Raw genomic sequence first — 26,696 nt, 5'->3', positions numbered from 1 at the left:
TTGATGGGAACACAAAACCTGTGTCGACACACTAATCTCCACCCCCTCTCCGATGCTATGCTCTGTCAGTAACTTCTGCGACTCCTCGTCATCTCAGCTGCAAATTCCGCCTGTCTCCATCCGAGCAGCGCTCGAACATCGTTCCAAATTTGTCGGCGTCGAGTTTGATAAACAGACTGAATGAGTAATAGATACAATAAAGACCTAACCACCATAACATCTTCACTGTTTACTAACCCTGTTTACGGTGCGTTTGTGACGTCAGACTGTGACGCAGCAGAAAAGAGACCGACAGGAGGATACTTCACTGGCAATGGGAAAAGAGACAATCAGCATCTGTAAGCGTGTCTTCACGGGTCTGAAAAACGGGGTAATAGATAAAGCAATTCAATGTGTTTGACAGAGTTAAGAACGTTAAGAGCATTATGAAATATGACAAACAAAACATTAAAATTCAGGATATATTAAAATATTAGCGATTAAATTAAAATAAGTAAGTAAAAGTAGACATACAAGTACAACCTTGCTTGTTCCAATGCTAAGAAGCATTTTAAAAGCCTATTTCATTATTTTGTGGAGCTACAGGTCAGCATTAAGCCTCTTCTGTTGCAAAGTTTGCAAAGTGGACAGAAATAAAAGTTTATTTCCAGTATATCGGCACCATGATAAAAATGAATGCTACCAAACTTTAATTAATGGACAGACTTATCTCTCTGTCTTTCTCACATATTCATTCATGCAGGCTCTTCCACTACCTCTCCCCCCCTCCCTCTCTGTTGTCTCTCCTTTCTCCCGCTCTAACTCTTTACTCTGCCTTTTGTGTAAGTGAAGCCGGGGCCTCCCAGTGACATGAGCCCTGCTCCTGTAAAACTAATAATGACCGAGATTTGTGCAGGCTTAGCATTCTTTCTCCCTTTCAGTGCAAGACACTGAGAGTTCAGCGAGGGGAGGGGACAGAAGGGGAGAAAGGTCTAAGGGGTAAGGTGGGGGGTGAGACAGGGGGGGAGATGTCCTAGTTTGAGAGGGTGCAACTTGTGAGAAGGGGAAAAGGAAGAGAAGTGAAGCACAAGATGGAGAAAGAGATAGAGAGGCCCCTTTCCCTGAAACACAGCACATGCTCTCATTCTTTATGGGTCAATGGCACTGAAATCACACTGCGTCCTCTCCAAACATAATGTACACACACAGACACACACATTCAGGTGTGTTCAAGTATTCCCTGTCAGATAAATCATGCACATCATGTCGCCGAGAAAATCAGGAATGTAAACAGGGATGTTGAACAGTTAATAGCCTAAATGCATGCTGGGACTGTAAGCTAGCAGTCAACAAGTACTTTCAAACCCAACAATTAGCAAGCCATTTATTTTCCCTCCTACATCACCGCACGCAAGCAAAACATGTGAAGCAAAGCCACAGAAGATAAAATACGTCCCCACAACACATTGACAGAACTCTGTCAAATTCACATAAAGATCACCAGATGTGCTGGGAGATGCAACACGAGGGCAAAGGGGAGGTCTCACACAAACTGCCCTCTCTAACACTCTCCCCTCCCTCCTTTCACCCCCTCCCATCCGCTATCCCAGAGACATGTGCGCACACTGTGCCAGCACACAGTTTCAGCTCTTCGCAACTGATGCACAGACAGCTGCTGTTCCTCCCTTCCCCTCCTCTCGCTCCCCTCACTTTTCTCCTTCTTTCATTTCTTTCCTACACTGCCTCCATTCATCCCCTCTGTACTTTCCCCTTCCTTCCCTCTACTTTGTCATTCTGATCTGTACTTTTCCTCAGGCGGATAAAAAGGCAGGTCCTGTTGGAGGGAGAGGGCTTGTGTAATCTCTGGCTGCACATGAGCACCGGAGAGTTATTGCTTCAGCTGGAAAGGCAACATATCAGAGGACCCACAAACGCCTAAAGGACCAACTTTGGAATAAGGAGAGGAAGAAGGAATACCTCTTTGACAGGAAGGGAGGAGAGAAAGGGGGACACAGAAGGAGTTTGGAGTTGGTGTGCAGGACACAGACCATGCCGGGATCTGTGGTGCTGCTGCTGTCCCTGTTGGTCCTGTCCACAGGAAGTGATGCCAGAAGAATCAGGAAAAGAGGACTCAACCATAAGGTGGGACTGCTAATCTTCCTCTCTGCCTTTGTGTATGTGCTGAATTAGTGCAGGTCTTTCTTTGGTTTCTGGTTGTTTCCAGAGTCTCCTGCGAAGTGGAAGTAGGTGAAAGCTCACAGCATTACAGTACAATACCGGCTCTGTGACAGAGAGCTGGTTTCACACAGTGAGGGCAGTTTTGTGGCTGAGGTGAGAGGAGGTTGACCTGGTAGGAGTGCTTTAATCCTGTAATGAACAGTGAAAAGTGGTGTGAATTTCCCATGTATGAATAACTAAGTAATGTGCTGCAGAAACAGGTCCATATTTAGGGACGGTTTATTTCTTGCAGAGTTAGATTTATTCTTATATCTGTCTGGTAGATATAACTCTGCAGAGAGAGGTGACTAGCTTAGCTTAGTGTACACGCTGGATGCAAAAAGCATGCAACAGTTAGCTTGGCTTTGTCTAAAGGAAGTAAAATCCATTTATTAGAACCTCCAAAGCTCACTGAATAATACATCACATGTTTTTAAACTAAAACAAGAGGTCAGATTATTTCTTGGCTGGGAGCAGTGACATCAAGAACATAACTACAACTTTTACATTTTATTGTAGTTTTTGTGTGAATAATACAACCAAGAAACGATTTTTATAATTTAGTTTTTCTATGGATTGCAAATTAAGTGTTATGCTGTTTCCAGACTTTATGCTAAGCTAAGCTAACCGCCTGCTGGCTGTAGCGCTGTATTTACAAGATATGTGTGTTTAAGAGGATTTTGAGGAACTTGTACTTTATGCTCCTTTTTTATTTATACTTTTAGAATAAGGCAAATACATTTATCCTGCCCATATAATGACATCTCTACTGATTGAGCATTGTTTCATCACTTATTTTACAATCATATAATGATGTAACACTTTGTAAAGCAGATTTTGCTGAGTCATTTTTGATTCTTGTTCATATTTCTGGTAATGACTCCGACAATGTGGCGTCTTTAGCTTAAATGGAGGACCTGAAAACGTCTCTCACCCCGGAGAAAGCAACAGTTTGGAGCAGCTTTGATTTTAAAGCATGACAAATCTACACTGACGGGATAGTTTTTCAGTTTTGATGAGCAGCAGAGATTTGAGTTCAACAGGTTGGAATAAGTCGCTGATTTTCCCGTTTCCATATGAGTAACTGAAGTGCACACTGGATGTACGTCTACAGCCTGTGTGTGTTGTAGTGTGTGTGACTTTGTTGTGGATTATTAGGGCAGGAACTGAACTTGCAGACCGGGCCCCTGCTTGTTAACTCAGCTCAGTTTGGCTGATTGATCATCTCTAACAAGGGCTCACTGTAGCGTGCTGCCGCCTCTCTCTCTCTCCCTCTCGTGCTTCAATGTTCTCACTTTCTCACTGGTTTATGCCCTTGTTGGCCTTCTCCCTCTCTCGCTCTCAGCCTTCATCTATCTTCCCCTCTCTCATATAAAGTAGTTACCCTTTCACCTTCTCCCCACCCTGCTTTTTATATCCTCTACCCCATGTGCCTCTCTCAGCATATCGCCCCAGAGTTCCCCTCTCCCAGATCTCTTTTCTCTCGTCGTCTCCTCCCGCTCTCAGAAAGCACCGTCTTGCTGGACTCTGCTTCAAAGCTGCTGTAATTGGAACATGCTGAGACGGCTGTGCAGATGGAGTTTGTCTCTTTCCCTCTGAACCTTTTCATCTCTGCATCTTTCAATCTGTCATTTTTTTTAACCACCTCCCACATGTGCACTTAAACACACACAGCCTCAACTTTATTCATAACACCGGGCCGTGTGGAAAGGCAAATTATAGTCACTGACTATTTAGTGGAATAGTGTTTGGAAACAACATCAAGGCCTGGGTGTGCTCAGTACCTGTCTTGTGTTTATGCTCCCTTTTCATCTCTGAATATGGAATAGTCAAAATTGAGACAAGGCCGAATAGTGATGATGCTTTTCAATATGAAATTTGGACTTCAAATGCTTAAATATGTTTATTGTCACTTGATTATTTGTTTTGCATGCTGGAAAACCTTTAAGAAAATGCAAACAAAAATGATGAAAACTAGAAAGCAGTGTAAACTGGGATGTCTCTGTTTTCTTTTCCTGGAATTTCCTCATTATAAAGCTTTATTATTACAAACATGGTCACCCCAATCTAGACAAACTGCCTTTGCAGGCCTTAACGCCTTCCTACACCTGACTCTTATGTAAAGCTCAGCCAGGTTTCTATTTGACCTCTGGGTCAGATGGTCTTAGGGGTCAGAGTCATGTCTATCTCTTATCTAGACCACAAGGTCTAACAAGTAGCACTTTAAGTTCCTCTTTGGGTTTGATGGGGAAACTGTCTGCCAAGTAAAACATGGCATGTCAAAAGGGGAAAAAAGCATTAGACTAAACTTTCTTTAGCTAAGAGAACATGGCCATGAAGGGAAAGAGAGGTGGGGAATGACACAAATAATATCAACAGGGATTTAAGGTTTATTCTCTCTGGCTACTCATTGATTGGGCTGCACGGTGGTGCAGTGGTTAGCGCTGTCACCTCACTGCTAGAAGGTTCAAATCCCGGTTCGAATCCTGAGCCTTTCTGTGTGGAGCTTGCATGTTCTCCCTGTGCATGCCTGGCTTTCTCTGTCTCTGTGTGTCAGCCCTGTGAGTGACAGGTGATCAGTCCAGGTGTAACCCTGCCACACGCAACCCCGAACAGGATAAGCGGTATAGATAATTGATGGATGCATGCTTAGTGATTACACACAGACAATAACAGATATTTTCACCCGGCTACATTAAAGTAATAATCTCTAAGATTTTGATTTAAATAAATGTCACTATCTATCGCTGAATGAGGTAACACAATGGTGATTGAGCCTATGGCCCACTGATGAAAGCCTTTGCATTTGCAGTATTATAGACTGGCTGCCTGTGGCGACTTTTGCAGAAAAAATCCCAAGCGGCGCCCAGTTAGTGATGTGTTTTCCATCAGCCAGCAGTGGTTGGTCTGCCAGAGAGGGTAGGCGGAGCTAAGCGGCTGCTTTTCCGGTCTCTGCAAGTGTTTCGTGTAAACAGTAATCTACTATGTCTGAACAAACAAAGAAAAGATGGATGACTACAGATACAACTTCAACAATAAGTGAAAATCCAAAGAAAAAGAAACAAACTCGACGCTCAGATGAAGCAAACAGTCTGAAAAGGAAAGCGACCGTCAGCCAGGAAAATCAAGAGTTACAACCGGAGCCAACCGTGGACGTCTGATATGTAGGAAGTGTGCTCCCACAATTACCGTTTATCACCATAGGTGCCACCAAAGAGAACAAAACTGAGGTCTTTGAGATTGAGAGAGACCACTGTAAGGAACAGCAAGAAAAAAAATATATATATTCCAAAACAGTAATTACATTTTGCAGGAACTATCGTGATGCTCATACAATTTTTGATCCACATTCTGGTCGTGAAAAGGTTTCAAAAGACTGACTGAAAGTGAAAAGTTAGAATTCAAAGTAAAACATTTTCTCCAAGCAGCTGCAATACAGAAGTCTGAACGCCCCAAGCACCTCTGTCCTCCTTCCAAAACCATTGCTCCAGATGTACAGATTCCAGATTCCCAAACACACACACACACACACACACACACACACGCACACACAAACACACACACACACACACACACACACACACACACACACACAGAACAGATAATTTTGTCTCCTACAGCCATAACACAGTCTGGCTCAGACACCTGCCTGGGCTTGTCAGTGAGCACGGACAGTCTGAGGCTTCCATCAGAAGTCTACACAGTTTCATTTATTTGATGTTATGCGGGTCATCTGAACAGCACCTGGTATTAAGATGGGGCCCTGCAGATGCTCACTAACACATGTACTTCCTGTTCCTGGCTGTTTGACTTGTCCTCTGGCTTATACTAAAACAGATTCATACTGCTGTTCACTGAAGGACATTTGTAGCTTTTAGGCAAGTCATACTTTGCAAAGATAAGAGCAGACTCTTACGCATAATTTATGTAAGGCAAGAGATTCATAACATGCATTGAACTGAAGGGAATTAAAGGTCACACTTTTATTGTAATGGTTGAGAACCAGATCTTATTAATATTTATTGATTAATATTAATCATTTTTAATAGCGTATCTTCTTACATGTGCTGTTGTGTTTACTAACTAACTTACTTGGCCAATTTCCTTCAGCCTGGTTGGGACATAAGGCTGTGACAATCTTCCTCACTGGAAGCTGTCCTTGGCATCATCATCATCAACCAGTCTTCAGCACAGTCGTTGTTGTTGTCACAGTTTGTCCTAAATCACAGCCCTTGCATTTCACTGCAAGGGTTGTATTTTAGTTCATTAGCAAAATATTTGTCTGAGACAAATCATTGGAATGTAAGACAAATGCAATGCAGCCATGAGAAGCATCTGAAAACGTGTTCACGTCTACATTTAATCAGCTACATTTCAGTTCATTTAAAGAGTTATGACATGGTGGATTTTGTTGTGAGGGTATAGTCCGAACAATGTTTTTGCATTTAGTTTAACTTAATATGGTCTAAATTATTACCTGTGAAATTGGGCCATTAATCAATACTAGGTCTTGACATTTCTGACATGTGAGCAACTACACTTAAAAAATCCGGGAAGCCATTAAACTGTGTTTGAACTTTCACTTATTCATCATACAATTTCCACTATAACTTAATTCTTAAAATTCCTAATTCCTAAGCTAATTAAACAAGTCCGCTGAAGTTTGGAGAGCTTTATTTTCTCTTTTTAATTAGCTTTTATTGGATGTTGTACAATGGTAAACAACATGTCAAGAAAAAGTAAGAAGAGAAGAAGAGCAAATAAAATAAATAATCAAAATACCCTGCAAGAGTCACCAGGCTGCATGTACAAATCAAATCAATGGAGGTTCTGCGTGTGCAGTGGTAGCCAGCCAGTCATCCAGTTTAACAGTAGTCTTGTGAACTGGTGTGTGCAGCTCTAAGCGGGCTAATCCCAGTCAGATGATGTGAGCCTGCTGGTCAGAAGCACATAAGTGGACACTGGAGGAGTTCTCCAAACAGGACGACAGATACACGCACAAAAAACAGATTTTTTTCCACATACATTTCTGCATCACTTTTTCACCTGGAGCCTCTGATGTTCCAGACATTCTTATTACTTGGCAGCAGATTATTTTCACAATTTATCTCTTCAACTACAGGGAGGAAATTCATAGCGAGTCTGGGTATGTGAGATCGCAGACGTGTTTATATCAATAACTCTGCATACCGAGGCAGTCTAAAATGTGGCTGCTGAGTTTACAGAGAGCTCTTTCATGGCCATCCCTGCTACCTCGTATTATGACTGACAGATAGCAGACACTCGTTGAGACTCTTTCCCACCACTAATGAGCTGCTTTCACAGTCACTTTACGTCTGTCCTGTTGTGTGACAAACCACAGCTCACATGGGATCAGTCAGTTCATCTGCTTTTCAAGGTTAGACGTCGCTCTGCTGTTATGTTCACAGCACAAGGACTTTTCCTGCTTCCCAGCTGTGCGTGTACCTGTTTGTCTGTCAGCATGTCTTCACATCACTCATCGAAACTCTCATCTACGGCTGATTTACAGGGTTTGTCTCACAGCTTGAACTGCTGCGTTTCCATCTATCTGCACGTCTGTCTATCTTTCTGTCGAACTGACTTCTGGTTTTAAGACAGGAAATTAGTCTTGACAACCTTAAAGCTAACCAGATGCGTGCTGTGGGCTACTTCATTTAGTAGACATGGCAGATCTGACACATTTGAGTCGACACCTATATGAAAGAATGTTTCCTGTAGATGTGTGCACAACCCTGACCCTGCTGTTTCGTATGTGAGTGTGTTTCTGTGTGCAAAGGCAGCAGAAAATCTCAGTATCTGTCTGAGATCTCTGCGTTGAACCATGAACGGCCTGATCTGAGTACAGTTAAACTGCCCATAAACCACAGAGCAAGAGTGCTAAAAAAGATTGCCAGACTGAAAGAGTAAAAGAGCAGTTTGGGATCATTTGTTACAGCCACCCTCGTGCCATTTCTTTTCAACACCAAGGAGAGGAAGAGAGGGAGAGGTAAAACTCATGAAGATTATAAAAGACGAGGAGGAAAACAGTCAGCGAGAGTGATTCAGACAGAGAGGGCAGAGAGCAAAAACATGCCCACAGATAGACATGAACATCACACACGGGCCCGCTGGCAGAGTCTCTACAGGAGAGCGGCACAGCAGACAGGAGAGTAAATAAACAATGTGGAACATCAGAGAGATGAGTGCAGGATAGTGTGATAAAGCTCAGGATGTGAAGCATGGCGGCCCCTCTGGCATACAAAGACATGAAGGCAGCAGAGAAGAGACAAGACGAGCCTTCAGAGCGAAGCAGCTACTGTAAGAGATGACGACAGACGTGAGGAGAAGCGGTGGAGAAAAGTGGAGAAAAGAGTTTATTAGAAGTAACATTTAAAGAAGAAAAGTCTTAGGCTCAGGAAACAAAACAGTAAAGATACATTACAGAAAGGCTTCTGCAGAAAACTCACACTGAACACACGCACACATAAACAGGAAGGGCACACTTGACCTTCTGTAGGAGACGTCTGTAGGAGACGTCTGCAGGAGACGTTAGGAGCAGATCGGATGTGAGATAAGAGGAGACGGTTGTAGTCATTATGTCATTATCCAATCACAGCGGGCTTTATAGTCCTCATTCATAGATCAAACTGCACCAGGAACCAGTGTGGCTCCACTGAGAGGCATGAATGAAGAGTATAAGACCAAGTTTACAGTGTGTGGAAGGATGTGCATGCAGACAGTTACGTATAATTGTTTTATTTTGTCTTAAGGGGAACTCCTCCAGATGTTCACATCCAAGTCAGGCATGTACTTGTGCATATGTAAAAATAAAGTTGTTTAAAGTCTTTAGTGGCTGTTGGGAGATCTGCCCAGAGTCTGATAAATTGCCTCTGTAGCTCGCCCCTCATTCCTGCTTAAGACTAAAAGCAGGAGCCGGGTTGTTGCTATTTACATAACACGACCAAATCTGCAAACTGATTGCATTTAAGTTGGTAAAATGTAATGCATTGTGTGGTAATGTAGGGTCAATTGGAACATAAATAGAGAATATTTTAATTCTGCCGCATCAATTTGTTGTTTTTACTTATCATCATGAGTCTTAAAGAGCAGCTCCAGTCATGTTGTACGACATTTAAAATGCTCTGCTTGAAATAATAAATTGTGTCTGATATGTTTTTTCTGCAAAATATGTTTCATTACCTTGTAAAAATCCTCCCAAGGCATCTCCTCCTTCTCCCTAATAAAACATTTCCAACCGCCACCTCTGTCGCAAAAACAAAACACATCTCTGCCATCGTTTAATGGCAACTTGTTGAAACGTAGCTCGCTTGAAACTTAGTCATTAGTAGTAGTAACGTTAAGTTAGTCAGTAGTGAGTTTGCAAAAATTACGATGACGGTTACAGTTGGTTCGCGCATCACCGAAGTGGTTGCCATAGGTTGCACAAAATAATATGCATAGCGTCACCCTGTCCATTAACGGGATTGGCCTTAGATTTGTGACATCACAAACCCTGCCAATCTGAAAACGTGTTGTTCAGCCTGTCCTTGGTACACCACATGGAGATGTGTACATGGTTAAACACTGGATTTTCACTGGAGGGGGTCTTTAATGTTTTCAGAGTGGAATGTCACATTGGTGGAGAGTCCTGTTCAAGTTCAGCTGGAATAAAAAAAAGATTTTTTTTAACACTTTTAGATCACATTGCCGAACATTTTGAGAGCCTATTTTATATACGGGGCAAAAAAATGTATTCTAATATCAAAATCCAACCATATTTCCCCCTTAAAACATGACTGGCAAGTGCTTATGTAAGCTGGAACCAACCAAACTGAGCTAATAATATCATGACAGTCACCCATTAATCAATATTCGAATTTTGCAGCAGAGAGCTAAGATTCATTTGTTAACTAGCTTGAAACAGCATGACTCATTGGTTTGTTTTTGGATCCTTTCTAACTCCATCCTTGTTCTGTACCACAAACTATTGGGATTCTACTTGGCTATAATTCATTCACTTAAAAAGTGGTATCTGTGACAGCTTCAGATAATACACAAGGCATTTTAAACTGGACTGCTTTAGCCACTACACAGAGCATACTGTGCCTCAACTTTTTGCCCTGATGGATACTGCTGTCACTGTCAGTGCTTACCTACTTTGATTAAACAAGCTCACACTGAAACATGAAAAAAATGCATGAGGCCCTCTTATACTGAAAAAACTTCCACGCAAAAATCTGTAAACACAGCATTAAGGTTGATGATGTTGAATAGGCACAACACGATCTGTTGAATTGATGCGTGTGCAAGTGAACTGTAGCTTATTCACTGGACTTACAAGGTGTCGCTGCCAGAATGACATAGATGCTGTATACTCGCACTAACCAAAAAATGCATTAATTATTTAGATCTGCAGCTTCACTCTTTTGCATGGAGGCTTTTGCAGGTTCCTTTCATTCCTTCTATTTGGCAGCAAAGTTTTATCATTTGCAAAAAAGTTTCATATATTGTCAACAATATTTAAAGCAGCATTTGCAGTCATATGGAGTAATGTTTATACTAGTAAGTCCAATGTTCACTCTTATTTAGATCTGATTTTGTCTCCACACACTCCCAGGGAAAATATTTGGCTCTTTAGCTAATGAATTATCCACATGCAGGCTACTTGCTTACGTTGCCACAGTGACACAAAAACAAAGGTTTTTTGCAGAAAACATCTGTTTTCATGAGAGCAGCGAACCAAAAAGTATGGAGGTGTGATCGATAACAAAACAATGAGTTGACAGATGCAAACGTTTAGAAGAGCTGAGGGGAACTGTAGTATCGGATGGTTAAGCAATATCACATGAGAGGGAGTGATGTTGCACTGAATATCATCACGGCTGTGATTTAGTCGTAGGCACAAACCGCAGAGGGTCGAAGATAATCACAGCCATGGCAAACAGTTATAAAAAGTAACAATCAATAGCAGATTATTTTTTGTTACATCCATCTCAGCTAGTTCCACAACTTAACTGAAACTGGACTTTTGTTGCCAAGCAACCCAAACGTTGTCCTGCACAGTAGCTGTTTCCCAATCCACAGGCTCCAGCCTTCAGAGGAGGCGGTCCACAGAGGATGCTCCATTCATAGCCTGCGTAGACCGTTAAAGCCAAACTGAAATGTCTGGTCTACCCTTGCGTCATCAAACGCCGCTCCTATCGCCTAGCAACAAGTAGCTAGCGGGCTAACTAACTAGCATTACTAACGTTGTGTAAATTAACCTATTATTTTAAAGATAATTTGTTTTAGGGGCCCTTTTGTTTTCTTAAACATGTGTAACACTAGCTATTCGATTGAGTTGAAACCAAAAACTTTTACATTTAAAAGCGTATATTTAAATAGTTTGAATTGGTGTGCAGTGCATCTGGTATCTGATATGGTGGGCCGGGGAAACGGAGGACGCATTTGTCGGCCGCATCTGAAGGAGCCTTCGACACGCTTCTGTTACGCAATCGGTCTTCAAATACAGCCTTTGAAGGCTGCAGCCCCTGGATTGGGACACAGCTTGTGTGTCTACAGGTTACCACAGATCAGCTGTTTTTTATCATGTACATTTATCAATTTGTTTTAATTTAAAAGGCAACTGAAATAAGAGTCTGCTGTGTGATTCAGAGGTACCAGCTTCATTAATGTAGACAAACACGGCCTGCCATAATGCTAATTAACAGTATTCAGACCACCTGGCTGAGGCGGAGTGATACAGAGAGTAAAAGGTCCCACTGATGTGAATATCACCACTCATAGAAGGCCTCTTCAAATTATTATTATTCAGAACTAACTGTTGTATAATAATTGTTTTTGGATTTGTTGATTTGTCACTATGAGTGACAACTTTGACATTACACAGTCATTTGATCCATTGTTAAGAAAAATGAATTTGTTATCTAATCAAGAAATATCTGAAAAACAAGTTAACATATTTTCAGCGTCTCAGTCAGTAAGCAAAAAGTTTTGTAATTTACCCAGCGCTACAAGTGGTGTGCAATGACAATCATTTATGCAGGATCTCAATTAACTGTAAGAGCTGCACATTGTTCCCTCCATCCCTCCACAGTGTGAATCCCCCCTCAAAGAGCCCTCCAACCACTATGCTGGCAGCTGCCAGAGCAAGTTAATGGGTATTTAAAATTAACCCACATACAGTGTGAGCGATACCAACGCAGCGCCAAACATTTGCTTTCGTTTTTCTGGTTGGTTTGTATGAACTGTCAGAGAGGCTGCCAAATAAACAGCACAGTTTAATGACTGAGTGCAACACGCAGGCTGGTTATCTAACTACTAATCTAGTGTAGAAGTAACACCAAAGTCTCTCTCTCTCTCTCTCTGGGACACCCAGATGAATGGCTGAGGCTGGGAGGTCAGAGAAAGTCACCCGACTGAAAAGATTTACATTCAGAAAGATGGAGACTGTGGTTGTGCTTGTTTTCCAGTGACACAGCATGTATTCTCGGCCTTATGACAAACAACTCTGCAGATTCATAACAGAGGACTAATGATCTATATCTTGAAATATGTCAGTAAATGGAAAGAAACATTTGTCCTTCAATGGTAGAGAATGGGCCCTTGAGGCACAACAAACTTTATTACCACCTGTGCAGCAGAGATTCAAGGAGTTCAGCCTTACAAAACAACTATCCCTGGATTATTCCTCGTTATGTTCTTCAGTGGTTGCTGTAAAAGTGATGTGAAACCAGGCAGTAACATTTTGTTAAAAGTTGTTTGTAACAGTGAGAAGAAAACAGAGAAATGAGCATGAAACTTGATCACAGTGCAGCTTGTTAAACAAAAGCAAATACAGAGTTTGAGAAAATATGAGTCAATGTTTAGTCAAGGGCTGCAGTGCTTCTTGGGATTTGGTTTTTAATATTCCCCATGTGTAAATAACCCAGAACAAATAATCACTGCTTATTCGTAGGCACAGATCTTGTGAAATTCAATACCAACATTGTGAAAGAGTATAAACCCACACATGTCCAACCAATGAGCAGGAATAAATACAGAGTTGCAGCTTGGTAAACACTATTAAACCACAGAGACCGTGGCTGTGATACAGATCCCATTATGTTAGCATCTGCAAAGCATGCAAGAGCAGATCCTCTCTGCAACAGCGTAAAAGTATGCGCATGTGGGCCCACGCTTTGAGTTGCCAAAGCCGACGTAGTGTGTGAAGTGTGTCTTTGCTTGGCTCAGGGTCCCGTGGCCTACTTTCACCCTCTCTGACTCGCATAGGAAGTGTTTGTTCCCACAGTGAATCACCTTCCCGATCCAGGTCAAGACGTGAGCAGGCAGGCATGCATACGAGAGCCAAACCGTCAGTGTCTTTGCTGTAACTCTTGCGTGCTGACAAGTCATCACTCAGATCCGTTGCTGCCCTCTTGTGGTAAAAAAATTAAGTGAAACTCCATAAGCACTCAGTTTCCACTGAGGAGTTTTTTGTCTTTTCACCATGGTAACAACACTTTCCTGGCACATTATCTTGTAATGTATTTATATGTCCGGTGTGATGTGGTGTTTTTGTACATTAGTGTGTTTCTTTTATGCTTTATGCTTTGTCCGTGTGAATGATTTTTAATACTGTATGCATGCGTGTCTTTTTAACCTTATGCACCAACCAGGAGTGGCCACGTCACCTTGTTGTATCCCGTCATACAGCAACAAAAAATGCTTTAAATTCAATCAAATCAATTCAAACAGTTTGGAACCAAATTAAAGGAATTTATAACAGTTGTTCATGAAGTTTAACAAAGATATTTAATTTTGTTGCCTTCAAAAATGACTCTACTGATCTGAAGTACTGGCTTACATGCATGTTCACCTACATTACATCTCTTTAGTCTCAACTATGCCTTAGATTTTTAGCCATGCATGATCTAAATGCATGCATATCTTCAACTTATCTCCTGAATTGTGTGTACCAGAAGTTGTCGAACATACAGTAGACTTGTGGTTCTCAGACAATATCCACCAATGAGTTCAGTGATCACATGACACAGGGTCAGCTTTTTCATTTTCCCAGTACTTCTGGTTAGTATTTAGTGTTCAGTGATAATGACTGACTCATTTTAAGCCAAAATAATTAAACACCTTATCCCCCAGTCTAACTCAGCTCTAAGACCCGTGTAACCACGGTAACAATCAGTGACACCTGCTGACCAGTAGCACCAAATTTTGAACGTCTTTGATGATCCTCTCAACAGTCGGATTAACACTGTTTACTGTTGCTGCAAATTTTTTCCATTTCAGGTTTTGTTGTTGTTGTTGTTGTTGTTGTTGCTACACTCTAGGCGGAATTTTCCAAGTAAAATGCCCTTATAACCTCCAATAGACAAACATGTTCTGCTGGGGTAAATGGACTTGAGTGGTTAGATGCATTACTCGGTCGGCCATTTTTTTTGTTTTGAAAAAAGTCTTAATTTACCCAGAATTCAATGCATCATAGTCCTGCTTAAGATAGACAAGAACTAAACTACTTTGAATGAATTTAGACGTCTATCTGAACTCTGAAGCCATAGTCAAAGTCTGTCTTTGTGAAGCATTTAGCTAAAATCACAGCTCTGCCTGATAAAAAAAAACCTTACAGTCTCAGAGCCACTTGCATGGCTGCAGAGTCTAAATTTGTGTAAACAGCATGACAAAGACATTTGGCTGCATTATTCCAAAATTATAGAGTCAGCTTGAATTGAAGGTGTGTGTACAATTTGTTATCTTTTTCAACTGTTTCCAGGGGTGAAGATTGGGATTTGTGAGGAGGGGTAGCACTTGTCAAATGCAGTTAAGGGAATTTATTTTATTCATTTATTTAGGATCCCCATTATCTTTTTTCATAGTAACAACTATTCTTCCTGGGGTCCATACAAAACAACACAAAACATTCAAGAATAGACAACCTTCAACAACAGAAAAAATGGTTATTTTGGCTTAAGTTCATGTAAATTAGTCCCACTTTCACATACAGAGTGTCATCTTCAGGCAAACTGATTTCTTTTTTAATAATTGCATTTCTTTTTAAAACTGATCTTATCTGTAATTGAAATGTAGTGGTATTTTATTCCACTTGGTTGTTACACTGGTTGTGTATGGATTTAAATACAGCTGTGTGTGTATTTGCAGTAACTCAAATGTAACAAATGTAAAAGCTCAGTACAAAAAATTGCCTTATTTTTTATTATCTTGACTTTTTAGAAAAGTTTCATGGTTGCAGAATATAACAAATACAATAAACTTTGCTGTTCTAGCTAATCTTTACACTTGTGTACCACTATTATTGGCATCATAACCATAAGTATGTATTACCTGTTGTTGTCGATATAACCAGAACATATGTTGTTGTTGTTGCTCTCTTTGCCTGTCTCTATCCTGCATCTCCTTCTTGACCCGTCGAGGCAGACGGCTGTTCAACATGAGTCTGGTTCTGCTCGAGGTTTCTGCCTAAAAGGAAATCTTTCTGCCAATGTGCCGATTGTTGCTAAGTGCTACTCAGTGTGATCCATGTTGGGCCTCTCTTTAAATAACATAACAAAGAGTCGGTCTAGACCTGCTCTTTCTGTAAAGTGTCTTGAGATAACATTGGTTATGATTTGGCGCTATACAAATAAACTTTATTTGAATTTGATTGATTGATTGACTGACTGATATAATATAATATAATATAATATAATATAATTGCATTTAAACAGCAAAACTGGTTCTTCCTTCAATAATCTACTCGGCTCAGCAATAGACCAATATGACATCAGATGGTTTAATGGTGTTGTTGCCTTGTGTGACCTCTTCCTGGCCTGGCATTATTACATAATCATCTACTTAGATTTTATTGGTGTTCCCCCTGCAGCTGCTCATCTACTAAGCACTTGAACTATTCAAGATGGAGCATGTCACAGCTTTTTTATAGACCCTGAACGCCTGCTGATCATTTTTAGAACATGGATCTGATCCTTCAGTTGAGGGAGGGTATTACCCAATACATGAACACACAACATCCATATTCTCATTCCTTTATTTGACATTTCTGTCTTGTTACATCTCTCAGGACTACGAGTACCCAAACCACCCCCAGTCCACGCAGCACCAGAAGAATGACCGGTGTCCACCACCACCACAGATGCTGCCTGAAAGGGCCTGTGAGGTGCCCGGCTGCCGCTCAGACTCGGAGTGCGAGCGCCATAAACGCTGCTGCTACAACGGCTGCATCTACGCCTGCCTGGAGTCTGTCCAGCCGCCCCCAGGTCAGCAGAAACAACAGATTACACACATAGTAGATAACATAAAAGAGAGAGTAAAATTGGACATTAAATGATGTAAGAGATTTGATTTATTTTTGTGCTGTATTGTACTAGGCCTCTAAGTGTTTTCTTGTTTGTAAATAACTGTTAATTTTAACATCCTTGTGTGCCTGTGTTGTGAACAGTGTTGGACTGGCTGGTGCAGCCCAAGCCTCGGTGGTTGGGAGGTAACGGCTGGCTGTTAGACGGTCCTGAGGAGGTTCTGCAGGGTGAGTTCAGCTTTGCCCCAGAAACCAGAACAGAGCAGGTTTCATTTAACACGTCTTGGTTTGTTTTCACCTGTTATGTGTGCACAGATGAAGGCCTTTTGAGGTTATTATTTTACTGTTGCACAATTAAAACTATAAGATGTTTTCAGTCCAATTACAAGCTTTTAGTGATCTTTAACATAAGCAGTTAAAGTCACATTTTGATGTCCATCCTTTAGACAATTGGGCATCTAACCATGATGAAAAAAAACAAACGTTATGAGATATAGCAAAATGCCCAATTTGGGGTGCCGGTTTAGCTCAGTGGCTACAGTCCTCGATGCAGTGTCCAGGGCTCAACCCTGACCCTCGGCCTCTTTCTGCAGGTCATCTCCCACTCTCTTCCCAATATTTCCTTATCTCTTCAGCTGACACCTGTAAAACACCTCCACAAGAGGCATTTAAAGTCTTCCGTTTGCAGTGTTGGCACTCTAAGTGGGAAAGATAGCAAATCAATACATGAAGTAAAAGTATCATAGCAGGTTTAGGGTGAGCAAAAAATCATAATATCCACAGAAAAATCTTGGCGTATTTACTGTTTGTGATTTCTTCTAATGCATGCTATGTTTACTGTCTACCAGCTGAGGCCTGCAGCACAACTGAAGACGGAGACGAGCCTCTTCACTGTCCCACAGGCTACGAGTGCCACATCATCAACCCAGGAAATCCTGCCGCAGGCATCCCTAACCGAGGACAGTGCATCAAGCAACGTGGAAACTCTGGTCTGACTAGACTAGATTACCTGCAGTTACTAAAATTACTGAATGATTATAATTATTATAATTATAATAACTGTATACATAAAGTGCTTCACAATTAAACAAGACACATTGTAAAATCAAGTGATAAAAACAAATACCAAACATCAATTATGGCCTTATAATTTTAATATGGCTTTGATCCAGGCCTTAAAGACACATAACCTCAAGCTTAATTTTATTTATGTAGCTAAACTAGTTTGTCTGCTCTTAGTGCAACTTCCCTCCCAAGCTTGAACTTCTGTAAGGCAGCAGGGGAAGGAGACAGGATGCTGGGAGGTGCCAGCAAATGTCTTTCAGTATGGCTTGGTTCCTTTTGGCAGATTGTATACTGTTAGGAGCCAAGAGTCTCCTATTAATAGGTCCATAAATAATATACAAATTGGAATGACTTGGCTGCTCAGCAGACTACCTCAGTTTATGCTCTGTGTCTGCAGCTGTTGGCAGAAAAGTAAAGATGGAAGAACATTATTTTGTATCTTTATGTACCTCTTATATGTCATGTAAGCAAGAATTTAAGGTGCAATTTGTTTCATGTGGAGATCAGATGTTATTCCAGCCTTTTTTTTTTCAGATGGACGGGGTCTGAGGCACAAATACTTCAAGGACTACAAGGACTACTTGGGTAAGTGAGGTAATGTAGACAACATGAAAGCCCGCACTGTTACTGAAGCAGAAAAAGCATCAGTCTGCCTGACATTAAGCTGTCGTTTCACTGACAGGTACCAGCTCTAACAATGCAGTAGGCTATGAAAAACATCACCACAAGAACCTGCAGGGATAAAGTATGTTTTAGTCCACTTTGAGAGATCATAGAAATCTCCCTTTAGACACAGTCTTATGTCTCTTTCATATCTTCTCTCAGATCAGCCTTGACCTCAGCCTCAGCGACGACCACAATACAACCTCAGACATCAGCCCACTGCTCTTCACCTGCTCTCAGCACACCTGAACCAGGACCAGATTGGACCTTTTTCTACCAGACCTACAGCAGCTACCTCCTCTTTGCAAAGCTCTCGCCTCAGTCACAAAGTCCTTTGTAAGACAATCTCATGTACTTTCAGTAAACAACCAAAGAAATGCTCTTTTATTGCTCTCTGTCTGGTGTCTGTGGAACGAAGGAGCAGAGGATGTTGATGGTGAAGCAGAGGAGAGGTGAGCGGGGTTTGCACCAAAGCTGTTTTACAAATGCCATTTCATTATATGTCATTTCATCACGTTACTTCCCTTCACTGCGCTCTTATTCTCACAGAAACACACGCTGTAACCTTAAGGTCAGTCAGCAGATAATCAGGACCATATGGCCCTCGGATGGTGCTCAAATATCCTGATCTGAGATCTGGAAGGTTTTACAGACAACTGGGTCAAATTCCAGCTGAAGTGTAGTGCATCTTTAAATCAAATACACATGTGGTTTATTAATCTGACTAATAACTCTGATTTAAACCGAATAAATACCATATTAGAATTTGTTTTTAAAGAAGTGGAATAGCAAACAGATGCTGACTTCATTGCTCTAAAAAGTAAAAGGATAAAATAGTTTACTTGCAAAGTTCACTTTGACTACTGTTTAAAAACAAGCTAAGCCTACAGAGTACACACGTTTGATAATAAGAGGACTGATTTGGGTGAAATATCCCTTTAAATTTAAACTCTAAACATCAGTAATTCATTTTATCAATGTACTGTTTTCACTTCACTCTCTCTTCCTCTGCTGCAGTACAAATATAAAAAAGGTATTTTGCACAGAGAGGATATCTCAAACTGGTCAAAGATCTTTTGTTATTCTCAAACTCGCCTTGCTTCAGTTCAGCTCTTGATGTTTCATTTCAAATGGTGCTCAGTTTCATTGCTGCCTATAATAACAGAATAATAAGCTGGTCTCATAATAAGCTGAAGGTTTAAACTAAAGCTGTTACCATTCTCTGTGTGCAGAATCAAAGTGATGTCTGAATGTTGCCTTCTGACTGGTGCTCTAATGTTGTTCTAAATAAACCACATTGTTGAAGTCTAAGACTGTTCTGTGATGTGTTTTTCAGTTTTAAGTTATTTGAAGATAAAGGACTAAATGTATGTTCAACAAATGATAAAATGTTGTTACAATGACACCACAGATTTCTGTTTGTGTCTGGAAAAGTGTTGTGATGGTGTTTGTGAACGTTTCCTGTTTAGCCGTAGATTTTGTGAAAACTAAAAATTAGATGATTTCATTGTTAAGTTTCCACACATGCTTCTAAAACAAGGCGCAGGAGTTCATCCGTTATCTATACCGCTTATCCTGTACAGGTTCGCGGGGGGGCTGTAATCTATCCCAGCTTACATTGGGCGAGAGACGGGGTTACACGTGGACTGATCGCCAATCAATCACAGGAGACAGACAACCTTTCACGCTCACTTTCCCACCTACAGGCAAAATAATGTGAACAGCCAAAGAAAAAAATCAGATCTGAGCAATAAATCGGAATTGGGCACAAAGGCTAATAGTGTGAACATAGTCTTAAAGTCACCAGTGAACCTAACAAGCATGTCTTTGGACTGTGGGAGTAAGCCGGAGTACCCGGATAGAACCCACGCATGCACAGGGAGAACATGCAAACTCCACACAGAAAGGCCCACTACGCTAACCACAGCAACACTGTGCAGGGCTTCGATTGAGTCTTTCTGACAGTTTTAAGACATCCCAAGTAATGAATAAATCCCTTAATTTGACTTTTATTTCACTGCCTATAAACAACACAAAAAAGAAAAGGTGTGCCAAACAATATTTTTCCTTGTCTTGCTTTGTGTAACTCGTCTTTGACTGGAGACTGTAACATGAAGGAAGCCCACCTTTCCTCTGTTGATCAAGGTGGGAAAATAGCTCTTCATTCCTGTTTAATGTGTCATCTGTTGATATTTATAGCCTTTTTATAGGCTTGTGTTTTATCACTCTACGTTACATCAGCCATGTTTCGTGTGCCTCTTAGCAACCCTACACCCTGTGTTGATCTGCAGGCCGTTAAATAAATGTTATTTAGGTGATTGTGTGCACTCAGCAGATGAGATTTATAGGGAACATATCCTGCCTGGTGATGTTCTTGGCCGGCACGGCTGAACCATCTGAGAGAGGAGCCTGTTTTTTATCTGCATGTCAGGACAACAACCCAAGTCAGGGCTGTAGGCCACATTCAGCCACATATGAGGTTGGTGTTGATGCCACCTGAGTTAACCCTGTCATCTCCTCCTGATGGAAAGTTTCACCCCTTCTAGATCTGCACTACAAGGTTATATTCTTCACGTAGCAGTCACATGCAATCACCTTTTCCTGTCCTGCGTGTAGGGAGCAGAGAGTTTCAAAGCTGCTCAGACCTCCATCACTGAGCTCCTATAGAAAACCTTACTACCTAACAGTATTATGACCAAGTCATCTTTGCCAAGCAAGTCTCGAGTCATTTTTTCTTGGGCAAGTCAAGTCAAGTCACAGGTTATGTCAAGTCAAGTCGAGTCCTTAGTTAAGGCAAGTCAAGTCACTTATTTTCCACCCAAGATCCAGCACTCTTACCTGTAGTATCCGGTCTTTATAAAGAGAAAACACAAGGTGTTAGCAGCCCGTCTAATAATGATATTATTGGCCAATTAATATAACCTGTTCAAAAAGTATGACAGTGAATTGTATCTGTGTTATCTTGGCAAAGACGCAGCCATGATGATGGTCTACTATGAGACGGTATTGAGTAGTAACGAGTACGACTGATGAGGCTTCTCTTTGGGGTCTTTGATGTTGCGTGTTGCCATAGCGAAGATTTGACTGACAGCTAGCCATCCAATCATGACAATCACATACCGAGGAGCTTTTTGAGTCGTCCAATCATGATTCCCAGTTTGCGCTGCGTACATACTTGATAGTAAGACAGGAACTTGACAACACTGAATTATATAATTTTATATTTAACAGCTAACATTCAAACTTATGAACACACACAAGTCATCTGAGTCATCACGCGTCAAGTCCAAGTCGAGTCTCAAGTCATTGATTTTTTGTCAAGTCAAGTCACAAGTCATCAAAACAGTGACTCAAGTCGACTCGAGTCCAAGTCACCAAGACTCAAGTCCACATCTCTGCTGCCTACTGTTGATTAAACTTTCAATACAGTCTGGACCTCTTTTCCCCGAGCGTGTAAGAGCCTTTGGAGCAGGAAAAAGTGAATCTTTTTGATGTGAAAATGTGTATAGGACTCTGTCGTTCGTCTCACTCTGAGGCTACCTGTGCTCAGGATTTATTCACACGTCAAATATCTTATTTAGAAAACAAAATACGTCTTGATAGAAATGCCTTAATTACTAGCTGCTAAACATCAGGCGTGGTGACCCACAACAGTGCAGATACCTCCTCACTGCACAAGTCGTCTCATATTGTATATTCCAGAAATCATATGTATGAAAACATACAGTATGACTTATAGCTAATAGCCCCCGATTAGCCATAGTGGTATGAAACGTAGTAGGTCTGCTCCGTCCCACTGGTTAGAATACAGGTGGTCTACATTAGGGCTGAACTGAAGAGGCTCTCCACACCTGTTGCTAATCAACCAATCACTGATACAGAGAGGAGAGGTGTTTGTTTTCACTAATCAAACCTTTGACAAAAACATCATGGTGAAATGATGAAAGGCGCCATGCATATTAAATAAATAAAAAGTGTTTTTTTTAACTGTAAGTTGTTGAGGTTTTCATTCTGGGAAGTTGCTGCTTTACTTTCTGTTGGATTCATCTACATGTCATATCAACATCATCAGTGTAAGTTCAGTCCAAACCCCTTTTGAACAAGGACCAACAATGCTTTACTGCAGACTGTGGGCACATATCATAAATTATTTATAAATTATTATTATGAAAAAAGTTTAAAGGATTTTAATTATTTTAAAGAATAGTGGCTGAATTCCATTTAGCTGCTTCAGTTTCAGGGTCCTGGTTGTGTTAATGCAGCTCAGCTTCAGTGACTCCGCTGGACAGCGTGAGTCTCAGTTTGCAGTCTCCTCTGAGTGATTAAAGGAACTCTGTTTGGACTTTAGGGGATGGAGGAGAGTTTCTTTTCACAATACAGAGACAAATCCCTCATTAAAGATTCACGATATATCCATTACAGGTTATACACCGCGTGCTCGCCCAGCTCATCTTCAGCTTTTAGCTATAAATCACAGGCAAACTGAGATATAACGTATATTTACTTATTAATATGCATTTATATTTTGAGCATATACTAATTTCTGTTATACATTTAATTGACTCAAAATGTAACAAACCTCCAATGTCCTTCATAATCTTTCTCTGCCATCTTTCTTTTTTCCCTGGTACAAATACAGGAAATAAAAACAAAGAGAAATAAATTGCCATCACGTTGTACCGAAAACTGATGCGTTAACTTTTTAAATTTATACACAACTTTTGTCTTTTCAAGTTTGAATTTCTACAAAAAAAAATCATCGTTACACAGTCAGAAGGTTTGTTTAACTTTTTATTTAGCATTTATGGCCTACAGCAGTTATGTGAGAAATGTATAGCCGTGTGGGTGTCTGTCTCTTCTTTTGTCTCGCGCTTTGTGCCTGTCGCCCTTCTCTGGCATGCACACGCGAGCAATTACGCACGCAAGCACCTGCCTGAAAGCTGCGTCAGAAAAAAGGCAGAATCACACTGTCAGTGACTGCTTAGTGTGGAGAGTTTACCGGTCATTGTGTTTGGGATGGTGACGCTCCGCAGCACGCAGGCTGACATTAGCGGGTCGGAGTCTGCAAACTAACTGTTGGGCATGTCGCGCATGGACGCTTCATCACCGCCAGCTTGTTGATTTAGCTCACCATGAGCGCGCAGAACAAATCATCAGAGAGAAGGTTAGTCAAGTCTCATACGTTTGTGGAACAGCTTCATTTCAATTGTTTATTTTAGTTTCAAAGCAACTTTGCATTATTGTTTAACAATGACAAGTCAATTTCCCTTTGCACATGAAGATTTAAAAATTTAGCCAAATTAATGTTCTCTTTTATGTTTTTTAAAAGTTAAAGGCTATGTGTTTATTACTCGTTAGGTACTATTTACTAAAGTTATTAATCGTCCAGTCAGCTTTCCTACTTTCTGACTTAAACTACTAACTCTTTGGTAGTTGAGCACCGGAAACACCTCTTCAAAAACACAAACAGAGCTGACTGTGTTTTTTAGAAGACAAACTAAACATCCCCCAGAAGGTGTCAGTGTAGTTTAATGAAATGTTTCCTTATCTCACAGCTCTGTCTGTTCTGCACTTATTCATGTCATCTAAACATTGTGTTTAAAATGAGCTTCTCATGTCAGATAGCATCATTAAAGAATAGTTTCCATGTTTATGCAGTGATCCTTGTGCGATTATTTAACTCAGATTTTCCTTTTGCAGAAATTTCTCCAAAAATAAAGTGGATAAGCTTTTAAAGGAGAGAAAAGGCACCTTTCCTCTTCTGATCAAGGTAGGATAATAGCTTTTTATTCCTGTTTAATGTGTCATCTGTTGATATTTATGATGTTCATGTTTTATGCGCCTCTTAGCAACCCTACACCCTGTGTTGATCTGCAGGTTGTTAATTAAATGTTATTTAAGTGATTTTATGCACTCAGCAGAAGTGATTTATGGGAACATATCTTGCCTGGTGATGTTCTTGGCAGGCACGACTGAACCCTCTGAGAGAGGAGCCCTTTTTAATTTTCTCTTCAGGAGACAGAATGACCCTGACCAGGCCATTAAAAGGTTACATTCAGCCACATATCTGCGGTTGGTGTTGATGCCATCGGAGTTAACTCTGTCAACTTTGCTTCCTGGAAAGTTCCACCCCAAACAGCAATCACATACAATCACCTCCTCCTGTCCTGCGTGGAGGGATTAAAGAGTTTCAGAGCCCCTCAGACCTCCCTCACTGAGCTCCTATAGAAAACCTTACCTACTATTGATTCAACTTTTAATACAGTCTGGACCTCTTTTCAGTGAGGATGTAAGAGCCTTTGGAGCAGGAAAAAGGGAATCTTTTTGATGTGAAATTTGTAAAGGACTCTGTCGTTCGTCTCACTCTGATGCTATGTGCTCAGGAAAATATTTGTGAATATGGGACGTTAGGCATGTCATGAATGAATGGCTCCTTTGTGTGTCTGTGTGCATGTGTACATAAATCATGACCACTGTCAGGTGAACAAAGCTCGGACTTGTTCTTTACATGTAGAGGTTTGTTTCTGCAGGCTGTGTTAGCCAATCTTATTCATGTCCTTTTGTTGCCTGTGATCTCAGCATTTAAAAAACGCTCCTCACGCAGGTATTCTCATAAATTAGCAGAAGCACTGCCAACAGGTTGTAAAGCCAAAAGACAGTCAAGATAAGAAAGCCTTTAAATATCAATGAGGAACAGAAGAGCCCTGTATCTGACGCATCATTAGAAGCTGTTACTGTGAGCAGACTCCTTGCTCGGGATGTCAGTTCAAAAGATTTTCTCTTCTTTAAGTTGGGATATCAATATAGAGCATGTGCGTCATAACAAAATTCAGACGCAAGCAGCTGCTCTCAGCAGATGCATCGCAAACCTTCAAGATGTGAAATGCCTCGAGTCTGTAGCAGGCAGAGTGTTTTCATGTTTCTAGCTCTTACGTGATACTGGATGACTCACCACCGAGGTCCACCTTTGGCATTCAAGCCGTCTTTTTATATCAGAAAGAGCTGTCAGATCCTCCCCATAATGTGGTATGTTCTGCTGCATGGACATGACTTATTTCTGGGCATTCGTCCACTGGCTGAAGATTCACCTTGAAGCTTCATGTATTAGAGTCTTACAATTAAATGTGGAGGGATTTTACTTCACTCTAACTTGACAGGAAACCGACTTTCAATTAGAGCTGCAACTATCAGTTACATGCATTATTGATTAAATTAAAAATGCATGTAAGAGTCCAAGAACCAAAGATGATGTCTTCAGCAGTCCACAAAAGATATTCAGTTTACGCGGATCCAAAGCTGCTGATCTTGTCGTTGGATAAGCTGAAACCAGAGCACAGCTGCTGGTTTTACTTTAAAAAATGACTTAAATTAATTTATCACTACTGATGAGTTTTCTGTGGATGGACTTACCTATAAATCAAACTCTACTTGCAAAACTGCTCTGGAATAAATGCACAAAAATACTGTAAAATGTAATGTTTACAGGTCTGCAGTATCCAGTGGGAGCCTTGCAGTCTTGCATTTGCAGATTAGGCTCCAAAGAATGATGTAATGTTAGCATCCTTGACAAAGTAGTAAACATGTCTTCCCTTCGAGTAAATATCTGCATCACTTTTCATATAAAATGCATGTCAAGTCAGTATTGCAGAGCAGTAAAAATGATTCATTTCTTTGTATCTCTCAGCATATCCATCGGGTGATACAATTTACCAAATCTGTAAAGCATGGGAAGCATGTGGATCTCCCTGTGTCTTCTCATGTTAACATAATCAATACCTGACTGACCCATAAACTTGTTTACCATTGGATCTGTCCCTTTGGTCTCTTTTGCCAGCGCTAGATAAAAACATTGTCCCAGCACAGTGTTAGATCCTGACTGTGATTATTTTTTGGGCCCTTGATGACCTGCTTCAGAGTGAGTGTGGTTTATGTGCAGGCAGAGCCGTGCACCTGGCCCAGCCTTCACCCCCGCAGACTGTGGAATAGGGAGTGTGCTGCCCCATTATTCTGATGAACCCTGCCCCTGATAGGGTTTCTCATCACAGCTTTGTCCCTTGTTGACACCGGACCCCTGAATTAAAGCCGGTCATTTAGAGAGAGAGAGAGAGAGAGAGAGACAGCGAGAGAGAGCTCACCTCTGCTGAATAACACGCTGATATCAGTGTCACAGAGCACTGGGTTCACTCTGCTTCTTCACCGTGCATCTCTGACTATTTATAAATCACATTAAAGCAAAAAAAAGCTCTCTCTCTAAAATTAGAAGTCATCTTTGCACCTATTTACACTTGTGCGTGTGCGTTAACAATTGTGCTGTCATGTGTGCATCCATATTTATATGTGCTTGCAAGCATTCATGTATGCCAGCTGAGCCTCTGGCTTGTCACATGGCCCATGCTTCTCAACATGTGAATCTCCACATTTGGTTGGAGACCAAGGCACAGCAGCATCTCTCTTCTGTGGATGACTG

General features: G+C 41.1%; 1 protein-coding gene across 2 annotated transcripts; it reads left to right on the top strand.

Annotated features, from left to right (window-relative positions):
• The first annotated feature begins 1,631 nt into the window (after positions 1 to 1,631).
• On the top strand, positions 1,632 to 19,526 carry wfdc1 (WAP four-disulfide core domain 1). Of its 2 annotated transcripts, none has more exons than XR_011309719.1 (7): positions 1,632 to 2,121; positions 16,268 to 16,463; positions 16,646 to 16,729; positions 17,350 to 17,490; positions 18,101 to 18,160; positions 18,249 to 18,311; positions 18,392 to 19,526. XR_011309719.1 is itself a non-coding variant. In XM_069686613.1 (7 exons), the coding sequence occupies exons 1-6, from the start codon at positions 2,029 to 2,031 to the stop codon at positions 18,308 to 18,310; spliced, it is 627 nt and encodes a 208-aa protein (XP_069542714.1). In that variant the 5' UTR covers positions 1,632 to 2,028; the 3' UTR covers position 18,311; positions 18,392 to 19,526. The 2 variants fall into 2 exon arrangements, 1 of the variants encoding a protein (XP_069542714.1); XM_069686613.1 differs by having other exon boundaries at positions 18,101 to 18,151.
• The last annotated feature ends 7,170 nt before the right edge of the window (positions 19,527 to 26,696 follow it).

This window comes from Semicossyphus pulcher, unplaced genomic scaffold (genome assembly GCF_022749685.1).
Source record: "Semicossyphus pulcher isolate SPU_LCO1_2020_fin unplaced genomic scaffold, fSemPul1.0.p SCAF_8, whole genome shotgun sequence".
Classification (NCBI taxonomy): domain Eukaryota; kingdom Metazoa; phylum Chordata; class Actinopteri; order Labriformes; family Labridae; genus Semicossyphus; species Semicossyphus pulcher.
Note: the sequence above shows the minus strand (reverse complement) of the source record. Positions and strands in the feature narration are given on the sequence as shown.